The following is a 17,231-nucleotide window of genomic DNA, read 5'->3' as shown; positions in this document are numbered from 1 at the left end:
CCTATTTTCTATTTTAGTGGAAATTGGGAATGAAAAGGGCAAAGACGGTACTAAAGCAGTAATGCGGAACACAATCCACATGAGAAGATCTAGTTGCTGTGCTTGTGATCCTTTGGAAGCTTTGGAGAGACTTATGAGTCTCCCTATATTACTTACTATTATATAGATCCATAACATCATTACATATATTGCTATAGGTACTTCCTAAGTTCCATCCACTCTGGAACTCTTAAAGGCTACTGAGTTCCATATTGGGATAATATTTGGTCCAAAGCCCTAACTGGTACTTATTTCACTGACATACCAGGATGGAACTAGAAATGAAATAGCTAAGTATTTAATTGAGACAGAAAAGCAAAATAAATCACAAGGAAACGGCAGACAACCAAATCATTCTCAGCACCATCCCAAGCCTTGCCCTCATACTCAAAAAGATTAAAATCTCCCATGGAGTTGCTTGTGGATAGAGAAGGATTAGGCCCTTTCCCTAAGCAAGTTCATTGAAGATCCATGTTCAAGGAAAGGGAGGGTTTAACCCTTGATATTGTCTATAGCTAGAAGATGTCTCCTGCCCGAGTTCTCATGGCTTCATTTCATAGCAGCTGGTTGTGCCTTTCTTCTTTTTTCAGCTCTGCCTTCCCTTGGCATGGCCCAGGAACTCTTTTCACAACCCTACTACCCTACATCATTCTTGTTGAGAGTTGGAAGGCTCCTGCTCTTTCTTTCCTCTCCCACAGCAGTCATCCACTGAAACTGTGGCCCCATCCCACTGATGCCCTTGCTGCTGCTGCTGCTATCAGAACATCTTGTCATTCTGGCAGAGTGAGACCACCCTGGCCAACATGCCTCAGAGCTAGTCAACACATTTTCAGCTATGTTAGTTTCATCTTAACCCAGCTGGCACATAGAAGAACCACTCAGGAAGCTTTAAAGACTCCTATACTGGCCCCATTCAATGAAAGGTCCCCAGATCTTGGTCCTAGCCAGGTGAAAGTGACTGAATGTTCTTCTTGGCCACTGCAGAGTGAACTAGAAACCCTGAAAGAGGAGGGACAAAACGGAGCTCGTGGCAAAGCCCATAATCCCCTAACACAAAGAAAGTAAGGGTGACGATGCCAGCGATTGATTAGGGTTTTAGGGACACATCTTTGGACACACTCATTTTTAGAAATTTATTTGTCTTTGGCTGTGCCTTACTACAAGTTAGTGTTCAGCTAGAGAGCACTTAGTCATTTTGATGACTTTCACCATTACTTTTATTATTTTTTGTAATCCTCCAGTAAATTGGGCAATCCCTTGCATTTAAGCAAAAAAGCTAGAGTGTCCCACTACTAAGCAGCAACTTTGAGCCACCATTTCCTTCTGGTCACTAAAAACATTGGTCATTTCCTGTTTTCTCTATTTTCACATGCTTCTAATTCTCAGTGTCAAAAGGCTGCAACTCTTTTCTTTGGGCTTCTCTTTGATAACATTGATTCAGAAACAAAGGATGGGGGGCCTCCATTTGGCAAACAAAGGAAGCATGGCCTCGGGAAGAATGCTGGAGAGAATGTGCATGGTTCTTTCTGCCAATGATAACAAACCCTAATAATGGGAAAGCTGGATATGAAAGCAGGAATAGTAATCTGAGTGTAGATGCTCTGTTTGACTGCTGAATATACCCTCCAGAGGCAATGTGGCCTTGGAAAAAGCATTGGACTAAGGAGCCCTTAACTAGGTGCTACTTTCAACTCTGTAGCTTATTAGCTGTATGACTTCTGACAAGTCACTGCCTCCCACCTCAGTTTCCCCATCTGTAACATGAAAGATTTTGAGTCAAAAGCTCCCAGAGGTCCCCGAAACTTTAACTTCCTGTGGGGCTTTTCTTTGTATCCAAGTTAGAGAGAGAGCTTTTCTCGGATTCTTTTCTTTTGGCTTTTTCCCGACCAGATGTTCACTTTAACACTCAGATGTTGTTAAGTGAATCACGCTGGGAAGTGGTACTCAACATCGGCTGTTCAGATTTGATGGAGGTGCCTAAAACCTGGCAATCATGGTGTGGGATGTACATGTATAGCCAACGCTACTGTGACTCGGGAAACTCTCCATTTTATTCCTTTGAGCTACTCTCGCTTGGATTTTGTTACCTCTTTTGATATGTCTTCCAGAGGCACGCTTAAGAGTTCTGAACTTGCAATCAGTAAGACCTAGGTTCAAATCCTGTCTCAGATACTTAAGTGCCTACTAGTTGTGTGACCCAGGACAAATAACTTAACCTCCCTGAGCCCCAGTTTCTCATCTGAAGAGTGAGAATAATAATAGCTCCTACATCATCGGGTTCTTGCGAAGATTACATGAGATAAATGCATTTACAACATTTTGCAAACCTTAAAGTATTCTATGGATGTTAGCTATTATTAATTATTTGTATTATTATTGACACATGCCCCATAGAGTCAGGCTACCACCCTTACCTCATATAGTCTTTATTTTTAAATCCTTTCCTCCTATCTTGGATTCAATACTGCATATCCAATAATGTAATATAATATATATATATATATATGTGTATGTGTGTGTGTATATATATATATATATATATATATATATATAAATAATATCCAAGACAAAAGAGCCGTAATGGTTAGGCAATGTGGGTCAAGTGACTTGCCCAGGGTCACACAGCTGGGAAGTGTCTGAGGCCAGATTGGAACCCAGGACATCCTGTCACTAGGCCTGGCTTTCAATCCACTGAGCCACCCAGCTGCTCTCTACCTCATATGTTCTTTGAGGGCTTTTTTAGAATTTTATTCCTCTCTATGTCCTTAGGTCAGGTTTTCTATATAGAGCTGTAACTGTGATAAAGTGATCAGGACTTTGGCTTAATCTGAGCCATGTGTGGAGACCAGATCACTGAAGAAGGGAAGAGGGAGGGAGGTATCTTTGAGCTCCTCGATGATGTACGTACGGCTCACTCTCCTTCCTCCTTAATGCTTTGATATGGTCTGGTACTAGGAAGAGGAGTTCAGACAAACTATCAGTTCTGCTTGGTCCACTGATCAATGCACCATTCTCTCCCCGTGCTCTGATAGGTCTGCTGGAGGGTGTAGTGGGACATAGGACAGGAAGTGGGCTGAGGTTGGGACAGAAAGGAAAACCCACTGCTCGATAAAATGGTTTCTTTTGTAATCTTCCCTGTCGTACAATTTTGTTCTTTCTGCTTTCTTGGCAGGATGGGAATGCCGGCATTGCTGCCAGACTTCAGGAAGCAGGCCCTCTCCAGAGTGCAGGCAGCTCCATTTCAGCAGCCTCTCCAGCTACAGTGAATGGATGCATGAGAAACCATTTACTCAAGCAGCAGATTCTGCGCCGGCAGCATATCATGCAGGTTTGAGTCATGCGGCCTCCATGGGCAACATGTGCCCCAAGCACTTTGGTTTATGGGAGTTGAGTTCCTTACTTAGGTAGAGGAGGTTGGGAGGGCAGGTATGGATCTCTAGTCGTCAGTTGGCCATGCAGATCCCAGAAGCCGCCATGATAGAATACTGGCATCCCAGGTAGCAGGCTTCCATGGAGGAGTGAGTATGGCACTGCATGGTGGAACCTATGAATTGTTCCACCAGACTAGCTAGCCGGATGGTACATGAAACTTCAATGCTGCCTCCTTGGCTCATCTACAGCTGGTGCCCATTTTCTGGCCCATGTTTGAGATGTTTTAGAATCGTATACTAGGAAGATTGCCTACTTGCTCCTTCCATTCTTGTTCTGCTGGTACACATCAAGCCCCCGTCTTGTCTTCAGGTACCTTTGAGGCTAAAGACAGTTTTCTGTGCAGATTTGAAGGGGGTCAAAAAGTAAAGGAAGAGAAGGGTTGACAATGAGCACCTAGCTGTTCACAGTATCAAACTAGCTCTTCATGGCTGAATGCATGATGGATGACCTTAGAGGTCAACTGGACTGACCTGGTCTTATCACATGTCAGAATCTCCTCTGGAGTTTTCCTGACCAGTGATCATCCCAGCCTTTCTTTGAACACTTCTGGTAACAGGAAACTCACAACCTCCCACGACAGCCCCGTTCTTAATGATGTTCACCCAAATGTGCCTCCCAATATTCACTCAACACGCCTTTATTGAATAACTGCTTTGTGCCCAGCATTGCCACAGGTGTCTGACAGATCCAAAATAAATGTAAGAACCAACCTTTGCCATCCAGGAAAAGGAAGGAGCTTTGGGGTTTGGGTAACGAGGCATGTGTAGAAATTTAATCCAGTCAATCATTGATCAGGTCATTAAATATTTGTTGTCAACTTTGTTCAAAGCCAAAACTTAGAGTTGTGCCCTGAAGGAACTTCCATTCCGCCGGGAGATTAAATAAATAAAAGATAATTTCAGGTCTCTTAGAACACTTTAGGGGATCTGGTAGGAAGTAGCACCCAGGCTGCCCCTTGAAGCAAACAAAAGACATTGTTAATATAACGAACATCCTATGGCAATATAGGAGTTGATAACCTTGTACAACTACCTCACTTAAGTCCAATTCATGTACAAGTCAAGACATCATCCTTTAATGTCCTGAGTCCTCCTGGAAACAAAGGATGAACAAACCAGACATAAGAGTAAATATCAAAAAGAGGGATCCTGGGGGCAGCTGGGTAGCTCAGTGGATTGAGAGCCAGGCCTGGAGATGGGAGGTCCTAGGTTCAAATCTGACCTCAGACACTTCCCAGCTGTGTGACCCTGGGCAAGTCACTTGACCCCCATTGCCTAGCCCTTACCACTCTTCTGCCTTGGAGCCAATACACAGTATTGACTCCAAGACGGAAGGTAAGGGTTTAAATAAAAAGAGGGATCCTGATACTTTACTAAAGAGCATATGAATTATTTTTTTAATACCCTTACCTTCCACCTTACTGGTTCTAAGGCAGAGGATTGGTAAGGGCTAGGCAATGGGGACTTAAATGACTTGTCCAGAGTCACACAGCTAGGAAGTATCCAAGGCCAGATTTGAACCCAGGACCTCCCATCTCTAGACCTGGCTCTCAATCCACTGAACTACCCAGCTGCCCCTCCATGTGAATTCTAAAGTGGGGTTATATCCTAGGGGCATTCCCTCAGTGGTAGCTAAATTCCTTTAAACTTGGAGCGAAAGCAATAGTGTCCTGGTCTGGGGAAAAAGGAGGCAGTGCGATGATCTGTGTCCCAGTCTGGCATCCTGGTAATCTGTCTGGCCTGGGAATGATACCACCCTGGCCCTCATCTCAAATGGGAAGACTAACATGGAAATAGTCTCAAGTAGAGCTTGACTCTTCCTTTCCCTGAGTTTTGACCCGCCAGTTTTTTCTCCAAGAAGTGTTCACCAGTATAAAAGAATGGAAATGAGCTTTCTTTCTTTCTTCCTTGCTCAAAGAGACAAGCTTTGATTCCAGTGGAAGATGGAAGGATATTAACATCCATTTGAAGCCTATGGGTATTCTTTCATGTTTGCAAAATGAGGATCTATTCTTGAGTGGTCCAGAGTTCTCCAGGTCCCGTTATCCAGAGGGAAACAAGAACCCAACAGGGAAATAGCTTCTCACCGGTTACTTATGCAGAGGGCCATCTGTCTGCCACAATGAAATTGAACCCAGAGTCTCGAAACTCTCCTTAATTCCTTGTGACCTCACCACTGACCAAAAGTATTCTCACCAATGATCTCTTAACTGTTCAAGCCAGTGGACTTGTTTCACTCTTGATCCCTCTTGACTTATTGGTAATTTTTGATATTACTGACTACCCACTCCTCTCCTAGAACTCTCTCTTCCCTTAGCTTTCATTTGATTGCTTTCTCTTGGTTCTCCTTTCCTATCTGACTTCCTTCTCATTCTCTTTTGTTAGATCCTCTTTATAATTTTCCTATCTACTAAATTCTCCCAACACTCTGTCCCGAGCCTTCTCTTCTCGCTTGATTCTCTCCCCTCGGAGTTGATTATGATCTCTATACAGATGACACTCAAATCTTTATACATTTGGGCCTCATTTCTCTCCTGAAGTTCACCCCATATAGCCAACTGCCTGCTAGGCATTCCTACCTGAACGTTCCATAAACATTTCAAACTCAACATCTCCCAACCAGAACTCATTCCATTCCCCCCCCAAAAAGTGACCCCTCCTACAAATTTCCCATATCTTTGGAGGAAAGACCACCATCCTCCTAGTTCCATAAGCCAACAACGTTGAAGTTATTCTTTGACTCGTTCCTCTCTCTAATTAAGCTGCCAAGCCTTCTTGATCCTACTGCCGCAACGTCCCTTGCATCTGTCTACTTCTCTCTTCTCATACAACCTTTTCCCCAGTTCCCAGTTCAGGGTTTATCACTTTGCAGTGGAACTACTATGATAGCCTCCTAATTGGTATTCCTGCATCCTGTCTTCCAATGCATCCTCCGGTGGCTTCAAAGAAACCTAGAAGACTCGAATGAACTAATACAGAGTAAAGTGAACATAACCAGGAGAATAATTTATGCAACGACAACAATACGGTTCAGACAAAGAACCCTGAAAGCATCCAAGAAACTCTTTTTCAGCGTAATGAACAACCAGGATTCCAGGGACTTAATGATGAAGCCACCTACCCATCTTCAGATAGAGAGGTAGAGGACTCAGAGTGGGGAACAAGACAAGTATTGTTTGGACATGATGGCCAGTGTAGACATTAGTTTTGATTGACCGTAAAAGTTTATGATGGGTTTTGTTTGTCTTCCATTCGCCATGTGAAGGGAGTGAGGGTTCCAGGGATGAGGAGGCAGATTTTTATCAATTGAAACAAATAAAATATTTTAAAGGGAAAAAACCATCATTCATACCACTGCCAAATTAATACTACAAAAACATGGATCTGACTGCACACTCCCTTCTCAAAAATCTCTAAGCGATCCCTATTGCATCTAGAATAAAATACAAATTTCCTGGGCCTTGTATTTAAATCTCTCTACAATCTGGCTCCACCTATTGTACCATATCATTTCACATTACTTCCCTTAATGTGCTCTCTCTTAGCTCTTTGCCTTTCCATAGGTGATCTTCTACGCCTCACCTCCATCTTCTAGAATCCCTGGCTTCCTTCAAAGCCTAGCTCAGTCATTACCTTCTATTCAAGGCCTCACTAAAATGACTTTTTATAGTCTTTATCTTTACTTACTTAAAGAATGTAAGCTTCTTGAGGGCAAGGCCCAGTTCATTCTTGCCTTTGTATCTCCAGGGGTGCCGCAAATTGCATTCTATTGAACTATACAAGTTGGACAGCTGCAAGGACAAGTGTTGAGTCTTGACCAGTTACCATTTTACTTTTATCAAATCTATGTTTGGGGATCCCTGTGCCGTTCACTCTCCTGTACAGAGATGGTGTCATAGGCCTTCTCTCACTTGGCATGTGCCAGATGCCCTTCCCCATCAGTGTTTTTGAATTGCTCTAATGTAATGTGTTTTTTTTCATTTTCTCTTTAGCAGGAAAAGCAGAGACCAAATGTCATGGCAGTGCCATCTGACCAGCGGACTCCATTTCTTTGCCAACAGATGAGTCCGTTTTCAAGTAAGGAGCTAATCTCATTCTTCCTCAAACTTTAGAAGGGACACGAGGTCTAGAAGTCAGCAAGGCCTTCCATGAAATATTCCTGGTTGCAATCTTTCCCCCTTAAAGTTCAACATGTGGAATAGCCATTTGTTTATGACCCAAGTGGAATCCCAATTGAAAGGTTTTCCAAAGTGAGAATCTCTGATCTAACTCAAAAGAGAAATCAAAATAAAGTCATCTCTTAAAGACTAACAGGTCCTGAGTGTGGTAGGACACAAATATGGACCCTACTTGAGGTGACTGAGGCTGGTAGATTGCTTGAGCTCAATAATTCTGAGCTATAGTAGGACTAAAGCCAATTGGGTGGTCACACCAAGTGTGGCACCAGTATGCTGACATCTCTAGAGCAGAAGGCCACCAGGCTGCCAATGGAGAAGCAAACCAGCTCAGGTCAGGGATGGGGGGGGGGGGACAGCTGGGTGCCTCAGTGGATTGAGAGCGAGGCCTAGAAATAGGAGGTCCTGAGTTCAAATCTGTCCTCAGATACTTCTTAGCTGTGTGACCCTGAGTAAGGCACTTAGCCCCCATTGCCTAGCCTTTATTACTCTTCTGCCTTGGAACTGATACTTGGTATTGATTCTAAGATGGAAGAGAAGAGTTTTTAATAATAGTAATAATAATAATAATAATTGGATCAGGCACTGCCAGCCAGGGAGAGAGAGGAGACCTAGTCTCAAAAATAGTTAAATAGATAGAGGAATGGACAGATAGACAGATAACAGGCAAAGATCTAACTAACTAGCTATCATCCTGAGAGTAAATGCAAAGTGACTCTGCTTTCTCCATGCTCACCTGCACCTGTCAGGTGATGCCTTGTTTTCTACTACCTAGCACTTCCTCCCTCTGGTACTTCCATCCTCCTCCTCCTCCTCCCACAATGCACCTGGCGTAGCTCTTTCCTACCTAACCCACCCCTGTCATGCCACCAGTGCCATGTTTCTAAAACAGGAATGTCTCATTTACCGTGTTCCTTTCTTTGAGCAGCCATGCCACAGCAGATGCCTTCTGACTGTGGCCAGTCCATGTCGAGTCCTTCGCCTAATCCTCGCAGGATGTCATCCGCACCTGGGATCCTTCAGAGCGCCTTGGCCCCTGGAATTGGTTCAACTACTGGGAACCAGAGCGCAGGGGGCATGGTTATGATCCCCCAGACCGCAGGGAAGCAACAGGGAATGTTTTCCTCTGGCTCCGAATTTAATGTCTCCATGCGACAGACTTCAGCTAGTCTGAGCTCTGTCAGCCAGACTGTTCAGAGCAGTCATTCAGCAGTCAAGCCTGGAATGACCCTGCCTGGGTTCACTTCCAGCTCCTTAGCAAACCAGTCTGTGAGCCCACACCAATTACGTCAGCCTAATATGGCCCGAATGTCCAACATCTATCCCAATTCCTCCCCTCAGGCATGGATCCCTACCGTGGCCTCTCGAATGCCCAATCAGAGTCAAATAGACACCAGCATTCAGCAGTTCTCCACCACCCCTCTTTTCTCCAAACAAAATGTGAGATCCAATCTAACAGGTCAGCAGTTTCCGCCTCAGTCAGTGATACCCCCCAATCAGATTGCCCCTGGAGTCAGGCAGATGCAAAAAGTGAATGTAGGCCAGCCTGCTCAAAACCTCAGCATGCTCAACAGTCAGAATCTAAGACAAAGCCTAACCCGAACCCCATTGCCAGCTATGAATGTCATGAAACCCATACCCCAAAGCGTGTCCAGTTTCAACCCAATCAGCCCAGCCCAAGGGATCGAGCCACCGAGCTACCCAGTCAGCAGCCAGGCGTCTGGGACCTTCAGCAGGATGGGTACTTCAGCTGAGCTGCCACAGTATGATTTTGGCCCACAGCAGAACGATTCCATTTTGCCAGACAGCTGCAATGAGACAGATTTCATCGATTCTCTCATGAAAACCAGCAGCAGCAATGATGAAGAGTGGCTGAACAACCTGAGGATGATCGACGATATTTTAGGGCAGCACACTCAAAGTTCTGGTCATGTTTAACTCTTGGCAAGGTACCCACATTTGACGCCCTCCTTCCCCGGCTTGGGGGTGGGGGAAAATGAAACATAAAAATATAAACCCACTACAAACACACCTACACACACACACTCACAGAGACATAGACAGACACACATACAGGGATACAGACACACAGACACACACTCATACAGACACACACACAGATACAGACAGACAGGCACACTCACACACAGAGATACAAACACACACACACGCGCACGCACGCACGCACGCACACACACACACACACACACACACCACACAACACACACTCATACACAACCCCAACCATACAGGCACATACCCAAAGCTAGTTTTTGTCCATTGGTGAGTCGGAGCCACTTCTTTACCTGTGACAAAGTTGAATATTGGCCATTTTTCAAGTGACTGTATATATCCAAATTTTGTAAATGGTGTTTTCTTAAGCATTCATTATAGAAGTATTTATACTTCTCTTTGTGACAGTTTGTATATAAATCTCTGGCTTACGTATTGTTTTATTATAGAAGTTTTGCTTGTTACACCTTGTTACCAATATGCAAATCATTTTGTTAGTTTCCGTAATACTGTGTATTACCGCTTGAAACACGCGTGTGTTTGATATAATGTAAGACAAACTAGGGGTGTTAGGCAAACTGAGCAAGTGCCAAATGGAAGACCAGGAATCCAAATGCCTTGGGACTTCTTGTCTCTTTCCTATTTCTTTTGGACACCACCGATGAATCGAAGTGTCTAGCTAGCGTGGAGATGGGCGAAGCAGCAAGATCTCCTCCCGGACGAGAAACACTGACAATTGGAAGGGATCTTCTAAGCCCCGGAGGGCCACCCCTGCAAATCTCCTGGAGAAGCTCGCCTTGCTCTGAATGATGACCTTGGAGAGACTGCAAAGCATCCTTACCATTCTCATTCAGACTGGAAGAAAGGCTGCCTCCGGTCTCGGCACCCCTAGCGTGTATATCTGTAGTGTACAGGTGATTTGTTCCTGGTTATAAGGCCTTTCAATATGTGTTTGAATGTAAGACTTGGAGTTCAGAAGAAGAGTCTATTGATATGAAGAGTTAATTTTGAATTTGTCTCTCTGATGGTTTCTGTCCGCAGCTACAGTCATGTATATTTAAGTGTCTGTTTATAGAAGAGCCACTGTATTGTAAATGCCTTAAATTGTTCATGCTTTGTGGAATCCTATTTTAATAGTCACATGCTACTTCAGCCATACATTTGTAATATAGCATCAGCTTTGAGCACAGGATGGTTTTTTCCTTCATGCCATAATAAACTGCCATGAGAGAACTGCATATTTGTTTTCGTTTTGTTCATTGGCTTTTGGCCTGCTCGTGTCTTGTGCTCTTTCGGCGGTTACTTGCTGATTTGGAGCTCCTGGTGCAGCAGGAGAGAAAGAAAGGGTTTCCACCATAGGCCACCGCCCCAATTGCTCAGGATCCAACTTTTAGAACCTTACCTTTGGCATTAGGCTTGACCCAGAGGGACTTCAACCTTTGTCCAATGATTTAACACGCTTTGAATTCCTACACCGACACGCTCCTACAGCAGGGCATTCTGTCTAGCCAGGGCGGTCAGTCCTCTGTTCCTTTTGTTTCCGCCGAGATGTAAAATCCTGGTGGGTTACTTTAGACCTTGTATTTGGGGCCCAGACCTTCGAGTTCATCCGTGTGTGGAAACTCCTTCCACCAATGCACATCAGCAACTCCTCTAGCTCGGACCTAGAATTATAAAATGTTAGAGTTGGAAGGAACCATAGAGCTCACCTGATCTAGTCCCTTACTTTGCAGAGAAACAAACCGAGGCCCATAGTAGCGAGGTCATTTGCCCACAGTCATGTATGCCATATAATAGCAGAACTGAGGTTAGAATGTGGTTCTCTGATCTTGTGTTCTCCATTTTAAAAAAAAGTCCATTTATATGTACTGGGCACAGGAAAAAAGTCTGCTTAGTGCTATCCCATAAGGGAGTTCCATATAGATAATATTCCATAAGATATTGACAAGATGGCCCATTCAAAGGTCAACGCCACTACAGGCCAACAATGTTTGAGTGGGAAAGCCGCTGGAAGATCAAACTAAGATTGCCCTTCGTTCTGTATGTAGGCAAGCCTTTGAAAGGTGATCTCCCATGGTAACTCTCCTGTTTCCCAAACAGCCCTTCTCAGACAAGAATCTCTGGAATAATGAGTCAGCTGTTTAATCAAGATACTTAAAAAAAACAACAGCTATGAAGCTACACGTGCTTAGTCTTTCTCACTCTTAACATCCTGAACAGAGCACCTAGATGAATGCAGGGGGATACGAGTGGTCAGGGTGGAGGGCGGGGGCAGGAAGGTGTTAAAACAAGGGAAACCAAAGGAGTAGCTGAGATTCAATCACTTCTCTCACTGCTACTGTCACCTAGTGGGCTAGACTGCTCACTTGGGCCCATCCTTCTGGTTTATCAGCTAAACCACGTGTACAGTCGGCCAAGGTCAGGAGGGAAGGGGAAGGGAGGAGCCCTGGTGATGGCTTCCATGCCCTTCCAACTTCTAGGAGGTTTGGAAGACAGCAAGAGGCTCACTTGGTCACTTCCAGCCACCTCCATAATCATATGAAAAAGACCCCACTAGCTGGCTAAGTTTTCTTTTTTTTATACTCAGGGTTCACCAAAAAAAAGCCAAGCAAAAGTGTAGAAAAGAGAAGTCGCCATTACACTGTAGGGAGAAAGGAATATTTTGATATTGCTTCATATAAATTGGCAAACCAAGGGAAAGATGGATACAGAGCAAACCCTTGGGACATCTTTCCTTGGACTTCTGACCAGGAACTCAAACTCAATTTGTCCAAAACCAAATTTATGCTCTTTCTTTGAAAACATGCTCCTCTTCCTCCTCCTTCCCCTGAATTAATGATGTCTGCTATTGGGATACAAACACTCAATTTGCCATGTTTGAAAACTTCATGAGATCTTTTCAGTTCAATCTGACAAGAATTAAGCATCTGCCCTAAGTACTGTTGAAGACACTGGGTATACAAAACCAAACCCAAACCCAAACCCCAAAGAGTCCCTGCTCTCAGGCAGCTTACGTTCTACTGGAAGTACGCACATTTCAACACATAAAAAAGTGCTGTTTGTCCTTCATTTTTTAAAAGGACCAATGATATCATGAAGCAACATCCTGACTTACACATGACCTGGATTTAAGTGAGGCATTGTTGCACGCTTCCACATACTTTGAGGATGGAGTGAACGCTAAAAGCTCAGGGAGAGAGGGGGAGTCAGGAAAGGCTTTTAAGGTTTCTAAGAAGTGGAAAGAAGAGAGGACATTCAAGGCATTCATGTCAGGCATGACAGCCCATGTCAAGGCACAGAGGTGGGGCATGGCCAGTTTAGGAGGAACAGAAATGAGCGAAAGGGGGTAATGTGATATGAGTTCGGGAAAGTTAGTTGGAACCTGTCTCTTCTTCTTTTCACATGACTGTGCCATGTCAGTTCTACCCCTATATTATCTCTCGCATATACCCCCCTTCTCCCAATAGATTCCTGAAGAGTTAGACCAGGTAATAAAGATGGAAGGAGCTAATCTTGAAGAAACCTAGGTTTCTCATAGCCCAAGAGGATGAAAAGTGTGAAATGATTTAAGATAAAGGATTTGTTAACAAGAGTGAACATTTCAGAGGGGGTAAAAGAATAGAAGGACATGAGAGGGTATGAATTGTGGAAAGATAAAGGTTAGGGTTATGGGGAAAGGATTTTTACCACATGGACTCTGAAGCATGGGGATTGTGGGAGGTGGGAAGTTGTCCATCACGGGTTGGGGGGAAGGGTGATTATTTTAGAGGGGGCCCCTATCCCAACTGCCTCTGACTCCCAAAGGGTGGGGATCTCTTAGAATTCTGACACCTCAGAGGAGGAGAAAGTACAAGACAGTGATGGTCTTTAGAGACTGGGTTGAAGTAATACTCTGTACTTTTGCCATCTTGGAATGAGTCACAACCAAGAAATGTCCTACCCTCAGCTGCCTCCTGGATCATTGGAAGCAAAAGATCCCAAAAGTATCTTCAGCGTGGTGAGGCTCCAGATCTAAGATGGCCTAGAAGACGTATCATGTTGCTCCAGATCCCTAAAGTACAAATTCTTTCTTGTCAGTTGCCCACTGTATATCCAATACCTGGATGTCCCATAACCATCTCAGACTCAACATGTCCGAAAGCAAATGCATCATCTTCTCCCTAAACTTACCCTTCCACCAACCTCCTTGCTTTCTCTTCAGGGTACTATCATCCTTGTGATATCCATACAGGTTCTCAACCTCAGACTCATCCTTAATTGTAACCTCTCCATCATCCCCCAGATCCAATCAATCACCAGGACTTATTGACACTCCCTTTATAACTACCCCCCAAACCTCCTCTACACTCACAAAGCTCCCATCATATTTCACCAGGACCATTCTGATCTCCTTCTTTTTTATCTTTTTTTTAATATAAAAACTCTTACCTTCCATCTTGGAATCAATACTGTATATTGGTTCCAAGGCAGAAGAGTGGTAAAAGCTAGGCAATAGGGGTGAAGTGACTTGCCCAGGGTCACACAGCTGGGAAGTCTGAGGCCAGATTTGAACCTAGGACCTCCCATCTCTGAGCCTGGCTCTCTATCCACTGAGCTACCCAGCTGTCCCCCTGATAGCCTTCTAATTTGAACTCCACCCTTCAATCTCTCTTCTTTGATCCAACCTCCACAAAGCTGCCAAAATAACCTCCGCACAGCCAGACTCTGACCATATCACTTCAGAGTATCAAAGACTCCCCATTGCTTCAAAGATAAGATACAAACAGCCTGGTATTTAAATATTCGCCTTATTTTGCTTCTTTTATATAAAATCTTGATTTTTCTTTTTGCTTCTGTTTCCTTTGCCAAGGAGAATGACCTTTAGAATAGAAAGGACAAAGCAAAAATGATTCCCTATTAGGGAGTAATACCAAATAAGGAGATTATAGAACACTTAGCTGTCCTTGGTGAGCTCAAACCACCTGATCGGGATGTATAACATCTTTGGGTACTGAAAGACATTGGTATATATGACAGCTGAGCCACTGTTGGCAATCTTTGAAAGGTGCTAGGGAGCAAAGACGTTTCCTAGTGGAGGCATCACTTAAGTTGGACCTGGAGATGGACAGAGACAATGTTAGGGAGCAAGGTTTGGTGAGAGGGTGGGTGCGACATTCACAGATGAGCAAATAGTCCAGTTTCTCTGGCACTTGGAGCCTATGGAGAGAAGTCGTAGAAGGAGAGAATGGAAAGACTGCTGAGAGCCTTGAATACCAAGCTAAGGATTTTCCATCTTAACCGGCACATCAGTAGTTCCTAATAAAAAATTTTTGATTGACCAACTAATAAGAATAATAATAACTCACATGTTTTCAGGTATACAAAATCGTTTCCTCACCATAACTTTCAAAGATAGTCTTTGCAAGCACTGCCATTCCCATTCTAGAGGTGGGAAAACTGAGACTTGGGCCTGTTCTAATTTGCCCAGGGTCACCCAGCTAATATCAGAGCAAGGCTAGCAAGTAGCCAATGAAGAGTTTGGAGCAGTCATGGTGCCCAGTTGTGTTTGAGCCTGTTGGAAAGCAGCTTGGCAGCAGGAGGAAGGATGGATTGGAGGTATCCATGCCTGGCAGCCAATCAGGCAGGTGGATAGGCAGGACTGCCAGGGTAATGGCAGCAAAAATGGATAGGAGGGTGGATAAGAATTATCACTGACATTTCAATAATGCTTTAATGCTTACAAAATGCTCTATACACATTATTTACATTATAGTTGAGCCTCCAAACAAGCCTGGGAGGTAGGCAGGAGGTAGGCAGGAGAGGTATTATTATCCCTCTGTTACAGAGCAGAAAACTGAGACCCAGGTGATTTGCTGGAATTTCTATAGGAAGGAAATGCCAAAGGCAAGATTTAACCCCCAAACTTCCTAACTTCACGTCCAAGTCTTTATCTCACTATTCAACACAAGATTATCATGCTACCCTAATCAACCAGAAAGACATGCAGGCAAAGAAAGAATCAGCTGGACTTGATCCATTTGGACATGAAAAGGGAAGGAGAGGAAAATGAAGAAAAGGGAACGAAAAGGAAGGGGGGGCGGGGGGGGGGGAGGTGATGGGGTTACTGGTGGGAGGATGGCGTTTTGGAGTGGAGGGTGGTAAAGCCTGAATCTTGAACTTGTTGGATTTCAGATGCCTTGAGATGTGTAGTAGGTAGGTGGAAATGCAGATTCCCAACTCAAAAGAGAGGTAAAGGCTGACCATCCAGGTGTGATCCTCACCCACAGAGAGGGAACAGGTGAAATGGGGAGCAGCTGAGTTCCCTAAAGGAGAGATTATAAAGGGAGAAGAAAGCCGCGGATGACAGAACTCCTACAAGCAAGAACATTAAGAATTGGGACAGGAATAGAGAGTGGGAAGAGATGGACAGAAAATGGTGAGAGAAGGGGATGGAGAAGAGAGTATTTTGGAGGTTAAGAGAAGATAATATCCAAGTGTTTTTTTTAACAAAAGGGAATCAGGGGACAGCTGGGTAGCTTAGTGGATTAAGAGCCAGGCCTAGAGATGGGAGGCCCTGGGTTCAAGTCTGATCTCAGACACTTCCTAGGTGTGTGACCCTGGGCAAGTCCCTTCATCCCCATTGCCTAGCCCTTACCACTCTTCTGCCTTGGAACCAATACACAGTATTGATTCCAAGATGGAAGGTGAGGGGTTAAAAAAAAAGGAATCATCAGTATTACAGATGGCTGAGGAAAGGAAAGGAAAATATATAGCACCTACTCTGTGCTAAGTGTGATATGTTATTTCTTGAGTTCTATTTGTATCCCCATTTTTTTTTTAAATATATTTTATTTGATCATTTCCAAGCATTATTCGTTAAAGACATAGATCATTTTCTTTTCCTCCCCCCCACCCCCCCATAGCCGACGCGTAAGTCCACTGGGCATTAGATGTTTTCTTGATTTGAACCCATTGCTTTGTTGATAGTATTTGCATTAGAGTGTTCATTTAGAGTCTATCCTCTGTCATGTCCCCTCAACCTCTGTATTCAGGCAGTTGCTTTTTCTCGGTGTTTCCACTCCCATAGTTTATCCTTTGCTTATGAATGGTGTTTTTTTTCTCCTGGATCCCTGAAAGTTGTTCAGGGACATTACACCGCCACCAATGGAGAAGTCCATTACGTTCGATGATACCACAGTGTGTTAGTCTCTGTGTACAATGTTCTCCTGGTTCTGCTCCTCTCGCTCTGCATCACTTCCTGGAGGTTGTTCCAGTCTCCATGGAACTTCTCCACTTTATTATTCCTTTTAGCACAATAGTATTCCATCACCAACATATACCACAGTTTGTTCAGCCATTCCCCAATTGATGGGCATCCCCTCGTTTTCCAGTTTTGGGCCACCACAAAGAGCGCAGCTATGAATATTTTTGTACAAGTCTTTGTGTCCATTATCTCTTTGGGGTACAGACCCAGCAGTGCTATGGCTGGGTCAAAGGGTATTGTATCCCCATTTTACAGATGAGGAAACCAAGGCAGCCAGTATTGAAGAGACTTGCCCAGGGTCATATAGCAAGTATCCAAGGCCACATCTGA

General features: G+C 44.1%; 1 protein-coding gene across 4 annotated transcripts in view; it reads left to right on the top strand.

Moving 5' to 3' along the window:
- The window catches only part of MAMLD1 (mastermind like domain containing 1), a 133,663-nt gene extending 122,767 nt beyond the window's left edge, over window positions 1-10,896 (top strand). For 3 of the 4 annotated variants that reach the window (XM_007507270.3, XM_056808912.1, XM_056808911.1), the window contains exons 3-5: window positions 3,212-3,367; window positions 7,463-7,547; window positions 8,574-10,896. In XM_007507270.3, the coding sequence (XP_007507332.1) occupies window positions 3,212-3,367; window positions 7,463-7,547; window positions 8,574-9,583 (1,251 nt within the window). In that variant the 3' untranslated portion in view covers window positions 9,584-10,896. The remainder of the gene's footprint in view (window positions 1-3,211; window positions 3,368-7,462; window positions 7,548-8,573) is intronic. The other variant, XM_007507271.3, reaches the window with a different exon arrangement.
- The last annotated feature ends 6,335 nt before the right edge of the window (window positions 10,897-17,231 follow it).

Source organism: Monodelphis domestica, chromosome X (assembly GCF_027887165.1).
Source record: "Monodelphis domestica isolate mMonDom1 chromosome X, mMonDom1.pri, whole genome shotgun sequence".
NCBI classification, from domain to species: domain Eukaryota; kingdom Metazoa; phylum Chordata; class Mammalia; order Didelphimorphia; family Didelphidae; genus Monodelphis; species Monodelphis domestica.
Note: the sequence above shows the minus strand (reverse complement) of the source record. Positions and strands in the feature narration are given on the sequence as shown.